Source organism: Lathyrus oleraceus, chromosome 5 (assembly GCF_024323335.1).
Source record: "Lathyrus oleraceus cultivar Zhongwan6 chromosome 5, CAAS_Psat_ZW6_1.0, whole genome shotgun sequence".
NCBI classification, from domain to species: domain Eukaryota; kingdom Viridiplantae; phylum Streptophyta; class Magnoliopsida; order Fabales; family Fabaceae; genus Lathyrus; species Lathyrus oleraceus.
Window position 1 is genome coordinate 80,134,040 of NC_066583.1, and position 6,792 is coordinate 80,140,831.

Consider the following 6,792-nt stretch of genomic DNA (forward strand, 5'->3'; position numbering starts at 1 on the left):
TAATAATATTCGTGTCTGACTTCTGAGCCCTTTGATGAAATTTTGTATTTGTTCCATGCTGCTCGTATTATGATTCAGGCACCTTCGTAATGACAATTTGAACCTCTCCCATGAATCGTACAAGAACTCAGTCTCTTGTTGCTCGAAATTGTGATTTCAGCTCTTCTCGGAAAATTAGATGGTGGTGAAGAACCTCTCTAGAAATTTGTCTTCTTACTCCTTTCATGTACCAATTATGCCATTGGTAAAACACAACAACCAGTATTTAGATTTCCCAATCAACGAGAAATTGAACAACCTCAACTTAACTTGATCTTCAGCCACACCAATTGGTCTGCACATTGAGGTTGTTTCATAAAAGCGAGCTAGATGCTCCCACGGGTCACTAATCACGTTTCCATCGAAAAAATTGTCCCTTAAACCTGAAAGCGAAATTTTTTTAATTTCAAAAGTAGCCGGGTTAACGAGTACGAAACCCATAGAAATTTTCCCTGCATTAGTTTGTTTGCATTAGTCCCCCATGGTTTGAGCTAGGGGAGTTGCCATGGTTATTTCGTCGTCTTCGCTTTCGTTATTAGAAGAAACAGGTGAATCTTTCTCTACTAAAGTTTGTTGTGCTAAAAGTGCTTCTCGTGCTGCTTTCCGATTTGCTTATTCGGTCTTTTTCAATCTCTGGATCAAAAGGTATTATCTCTCATCTTGAACCTCGCATAAACAAACAGAAAAATACATCCAGTAGTACTGCACCAAACCGAAGAAAATGAAATTAACGAAAAATAAATAACTAAAAAACTTAAATAAAAAATAAAAAATAAAATTGAACATCGCATAAGCGTTACCTCATTGGTATTATCAACAATCACCGATAACGGCGTCAAAAATTTGACGACTTCTCGGAAAGTGTACCGATAGTGTCAAAGTAATACTAAAAGATATCGTCTCCACATCGATTGCTATTTAACAAAACTACCATTGCACGAATAATAAAAGTAATTATGCGGGGAGGGTTTTGAATTTTAATGCGAAAAGTAAATTTGTTCTGAACTCAATAGGAGAAAAATGACTAGGTTTTACTATGAATCCCGTATTTAACCCCGGTTGCTGTTTAATGCATTAAATGAATTGGTAAATTCATTATATTTTTATGGCGAATTAACAAAGCCACTATACCTAATCCCTTGATGTATATCTCACTAATTTCTACAAGTGACTTCCCATCTCTATTCGGTCGATGAAAGTGAAATTAGGCGTTATTACAATGTGTTAATTCAAAAGCCACTACTAATAACCTCCTATCCCCATTCAACAGGCGAAATTAGATTGATTATCTTAGTTCAAACTCATAGGCTTAGGGTCAATAATCCCCACTCATCTCAGTTCATATTATCAACGCGTACACAAATAATAAACATCAATAGCAAACATAATTAAATATAAAATATAACTTCAATTATACACAAAACATCAAACTAAAAACATAATCTAACAAATTCAAAACAAGTTCATCAAGTAAATCCTAATTTAGAATAATTTAGCTACTCATAGTAATACAATAAAATACCAAGAGATATCAAAATGATTGCATGTGAAATCCTTAAAGAATTTGGCCTTAAATGACTTGCAGTGTTAAAACTAATTTTAAAAGCTTAGTTTTAAGAGTGAATGCAATTATTGATTCACAATATTTTGGTACTATAAAGTGAAGGTTTACCATGTTCTTTGTCACTGCTAAATGTGAAGAGTTCGTGATGTAACAAAAGGGAAAGTCGTGGGAACAAGGCCAAAAAAGGCAAATCACGAAGAAAACCAAAAAAGCCCATATGCTTTTTTAGGTTTGTTTCTCACTTGGTCGAGCTTTGTGAAAAGAACAAACATATATTTTGTTAATGTAATAAGATTCTAGTATGCATATATAATAACAATAATAATAATAATATCCTTAATTCATGCACCTATTTTACAAACTTTTTTTTATTTTCTATTCAAGGTGGCAAATGTCAAAGAAAAATAAAGGTTTTTATATTACCAAATTATTCTTCTTGTTTTCTTTGCTTTCCAATTGCTTTTACTCTATTTTCACAAGCATAGATTCTCCATTCTTATTACTATTTTCTCTCTGCATTTTTTGCTTCGTTCTTTGTGGATTCTAGCTCACAAAGGGTTACAACTTTTCACTTTCTGTCAATTTTTAACGAGCCTTTTTAGCTAGTTTTATAAGTAGGGTAGCTGATGCAGATTCATTGATGTTGTTGTTATTATTATATTTTATTCTCTCATTTGGGTATAAATAGATATTGCTAATGTTGGTTTTTCTTCATTCCAGAAGCTTAACATAAGCATTTACCTGTTTGAAGTTGAAAATATGAGTCACAGGAACTTCTCAACTAGTTCTGGTTAGTATTCATGTGTAACAATGCCATTTCTATTGCACTGCAAATTTGTTTTGTTTTTTTATAGGCAAATGTTAGTATGTTGCCCGGGTTTGAACCCGGGTCGTTTAACCGATTTAGTAATTAACCTTTGTAGAAACTAAGTATTCTATGTTTCAGGTAGTGGAAATGCTGGCAGGACATTTGAGTTTGGAAGGACTCATGTGGTTAGACCTAAAGGAAAGCACCAGGCAACTATAGTTTGGCTACACGGTATTGGCGATAACGGCTCAAGGTATATTGCTAACTCGAATGTTTTATGTGTGAAGTACTGGCACAGACATGTTGACACTAATAATAATGTGAGAAAATGAATTAATTGGATGTAATCACGTGCGCTGGTGTTGTGTCGCAGTCGCAGAGTCGTCTCAAGTTTTTGGAGGCTCTGTGTAGGTTAAATGTGTTTAACAATGGAAAAGAACATAGATACTATATTTAACAACGATTTAACCGTGAAAATATTTTATGAGGCCATATTTAGTCACGGTTCAGCCAAGACAAATTTTTGGCCATATGCGATAGTCCGCCTTGCACGTCCTCAATGACAGCCTTGTTGCGTCGTGTCAGTGTCAAACACTAGACTCACCATTGATCAAGAGCATAGTGATTTATGCTAACATGGTTTAAAGATGAATTCTATAGGGTTTTAAAAAATGGTCGCGGTCGCGTTAAGGCTTCTGCGATTTCGGTCGGTATATGTGTCACGATACTGATTGCAGTCATCACGGTGTGAATTAACCACAATTTGTTCTTGAACATAAAATACGGTGATAACGGTATCGGTATCGGCATCTATCAATACTGTTTTGTCGCGACCGTTTTTGAAAACCCTAGATACTATCTTTATTAGAATTTAGAATTGGAATACATTTGGAGATTTATTTGATGGAAAGCTTTTATGAGCTGGTTGGCAAGTGCAATTAAATGTTACTTCTATTATGAAAACTGATTCTGCTCACAGGAATAGATTACCATGCATTTTCTCAACATCCATGTTAGTGTGCATGGCTCAAAAGTTTGGAACTGGTGTTGTTTGGAACATGAATATTTGAAAAAGTTTATTCCTTTTTATTGTTAAACTTAGTTTTTATAGATACCTACCTTCTCTTTATGCTTGAGAGTATGCTTTTAGAGTAAGGGAATGTCAATATTTTTGTCCTCTTCTGTTAAAGTTGGTTTATTAATAAGTTTATTTTCCATTCTTTTGCATTGATGGAATCATTGATTCTGATACTTGTGTATGCAAATAATAGAAATGGGACCACACCAAACTAGAACACATATAGTCCCTATGCAAGTAATATACTCTTGATTTCCATAATTTTGAAACCATGTTGATTAGTGCATTATTGACTTATATAATACAACTTATGCTATTTATAAATATGTAGTGTGGTCCCAAACTAAGGTTATAGAAACCTTAAACTAGTTTAAGATTGACCTATGATGAATAACATAGACTTTATTTTGTCTTTGCAGCTGGTCTCAACTATTGGAAACTCTTCCTCTTCCAAATGTAAGAATACTCGTAGATTCGACACAGGCGTTTGTTTTTTCAACAGATACTGCAAATCCGCAGTTGCATGTTATGCTATTATGCTAAGAAGATGCTGTTTGTGATGTTGAAATTTGTGATGTTGAAATTTGTGTTTCAGATTAAATGGATTTGTCCAACTGCTCCTACGCGGCCTGTAGCCTTATTTGGCGGATTTCCTTGCACTGCTTGTAAGGCTCATTCGTTGCTCTTTGACCATTTTCGTTTCTCCGCTGCAAAACATGATTTTTGTATATTTGGTTTAGAGCTATAGTAACATTACCGTCTCCATTTCAACTCTCGTCAATAGTCTAATTTGATTGAGGTATCTCTGCCAGGGTCTGATGTCGGTGACATTTCCGAAGATGCTCTGAATGATTTGGAGGGTTTGGATGCTTCTGCAGCACATGTTGCCAATCTTTTGTCAACAGAGCCTGCAAATAGTAGGTTTTCTATGATCCTTTGAGACGCGTAATGATATAAACTGTCGATAATCGTCTAATTTGATTGAGCTAATGCTTATGTACAGTCAAACTCGGTATTGGAGGCTTCAGTAACGGCGCTGCAACTGCACTTCACTCGGCTACATGTCATGTTTTGGGACACTATGGGAATGGAAACGTTTATCGTATCAACTTGAGTGCGATTGTTTCTTTAAGTGGCTGGCTTCCTTGTTCAAGGTTTGGTTTCTACTTTCTACCATTTCCTTTTCTGTAAAGCTACATGCTATACATATAACTCGGATGGTGCTAATTGATACAGGACCTTGGAAAACAAGATTCGTGGATCCCGCGATGGCATAAGACGCGCAGCGTCGTTGCCCTTATTTCTCGGCCATGGGAGGGGTATTTAGAAAACTTTTATCGCTTTCCTTTGCAACTTGAAATTTAATGTGTTATAATCTGCTCCCTTTCTTTTAATTTCGGTATAAATGTGTACGTTTGGAGGTTGACAAAAGTGATTCTGAAAACGTAGAATTGATTTTGGCATGTTTGGAGGTTCTTGATTAGAGTTGATTTTGCATCTAGAATTGATTTTATAACTTTTCTCTACAAACACCATTTCTACGTTTGAATTCATTGCTCAACTCACTTTCACGTGAATATAACCGATCATATACATCATTTAAACAAAAACAAACTCAATCAAAATCAAATTTCACCATCGTCGAACCAACCGTTTACACTCTTTGCTTGCTTCTGATATTGTAAATTGTAATTCAAGCTTCAAAGTTGTAATGATACAATCTTAAATCATGCAATAATATTGAACCGATTTCATACCTGAATTGTTTTTGCAGCTGACGACGTGGTTGCATATGAACACGGAGAGAATTCTGCAAGGACCTTAAGCTCAGCCGGATTCCAGAATCTTATATTTAGAAGCTACAACGGGTATTCAACCATTTATCTTTCTTTTCTTCCAAGTACAAAGGTTTTGGAGGGAAGTTCATGGTTCAGTTCAGTTAGAAAACCAAACCGAACCATAATAAAAGGTCACCTGAACTGAACCAAACCGAACCAAACCGAATCGAACCGAACCGAACTAGATCATATTTCATATTTGTGGATGACATGAAGTTATTGTAATATATAATATAATATTATTGTTGTGTGCAGGTTGGGTCATTATACAGTTCCTGAAGAGACTGATGAAGTATGCAGATGGTTAACTGCAAATTTGGCACTTGAGGGGTTAAGATTGAACTAGTGAAGTAAAGTTCAATCATCATGTTATAGATTATAGAACCATACTTTAAATTTAATCAAGGGGTTATAGAATAGATAGTGGTGTGGGGGTATATTGGTAATATGGTATAATAGCCTCTTCATTCTCTCTTTCTTTTTCTATTATCTTGGCACTAAATAAAACTTTTCCTTTTATACCTTTAAATGTTACTCATTTTTATTGGTGTGTGGACATGGATAATTTCCTCTTCATTTGGCAATTTTTCATGTAGCTATGGTTATGTATTGTTGCTTTCTGTATTTCTTTTATGTCTTTGAGGCAAAATGTAATAAGCCAAACAAGAATAAAATTACATTAGAATATCATTGACATGGATTTTTGTAATTTTTAGATTTTAAGACAAGTTGCTGTAAAGATGAAAAGCACAGCCAACACAAGTTTTTATACTTGCTAGGGTTTCAGCCAGCAGTTAATAGACTTAACTCTTCTAAACTCTAGTGAATATTTAATACCTAACTCATCTAAACTTTTTTTCTTTAAATAAAAAAACATGAAAAGCGAGCCCTTAATAAATAAAAATAGTTGATGTATGATTTTTCTTCAACTGAGTTATCCTTTTATTGTAGGGGTGATTATCGGTTCGTCTTAGGACCCAAATCACCCAACTGACATTACATAATTCAATAAAGAGACCTAACTTCTGACTAGTTTGGACATTGGTTTTACGAGTTCGGCTAAAATTACTTTGAATTGAAAAACTGGTTTGATTCGTATTGTATTGGTAATGAGTGTTGTTCACTGCATCCTATATAAGGATCAAACATACTTATATTTTAGATTTCAAAATTCGCACCAATTCTACAATCAAATCAATTCATGAATGAGGCATGTCAATATTTGCCAAAGATATGTTTGGAGTTTAATCTTCGGATACAATCTAGATTATAATCTCTAGAAAGCCAAGCGGGAAAACGAATTTGGCTGTCACTTTGCATGTATACCTCTCATCATGTTTTTTCATGTTCATAACACTTTTTTTTATTTAAAAAAAACACCATACAAAAATCTCCTTCCATTGTTACTCAAGAGTTTTTACTACAAAACAACATTCTTTTGTATTTTGACATCAAAAAGAACAAA

At 34.4% G+C, this 6,792-nt stretch overlaps 1 protein-coding gene across 3 annotated transcripts; it reads left to right on the forward strand.

Annotated features, from left to right (window-relative positions):
• The first annotated feature begins 1,735 nt into the window (after positions 1-1,735).
• LOC127083710 (acyl-protein thioesterase 1) lies at positions 1,736-6,021 on the forward strand. Of its 3 annotated transcripts, none has more exons than XM_051024036.1 (10): positions 1,736-1,832; positions 2,324-2,393; positions 2,550-2,664; positions 3,909-3,945; positions 4,085-4,154; positions 4,302-4,406; positions 4,493-4,643; positions 4,726-4,808; positions 5,264-5,357; positions 5,583-6,021. In XM_051024036.1, the coding sequence occupies exons 2-10, from the start codon at positions 2,363-2,365 to the stop codon at positions 5,671-5,673; spliced, it is 777 nt and encodes a 258-aa protein (XP_050879993.1). In that variant the 5' UTR covers positions 1,736-1,832; positions 2,324-2,362; the 3' UTR covers positions 5,674-6,021. The 3 variants fall into 3 exon arrangements, with proteins under 3 accessions (XP_050879993.1, XP_050879992.1, XP_050879991.1); XM_051024035.1 differs by lacking the exon at positions 1,736-1,832 and adding an exon at positions 1,930-2,013; XM_051024034.1 differs by lacking the exon at positions 1,736-1,832 and adding an exon at positions 2,040-2,160.
• Positions 6,022-6,792: the final 771 nt, after the last annotated feature.

Bases quoted from the DNA above. Each gene is read 5' to 3' on its own strand.
- LOC127083710 (XM_051024036.1), top strand. From the start codon at position 2,363: ATGAGTCACAGGAACTTCTCAACTAGTTCTG. The intron at 2,394-2,549 runs GTTAGTATTCAT...TCTATGTTTCAG, and splicing joins GAACTTCTCAACTAGTTCTG to GTAGTGGAAATGCTGGCAGG. The intron at 4,407-4,492 runs GTAGGTTTTCTA...GCTTATGTACAG, and splicing joins GTCAACAGAGCCTGCAAATA to TCAAACTCGGTATTGGAGGC.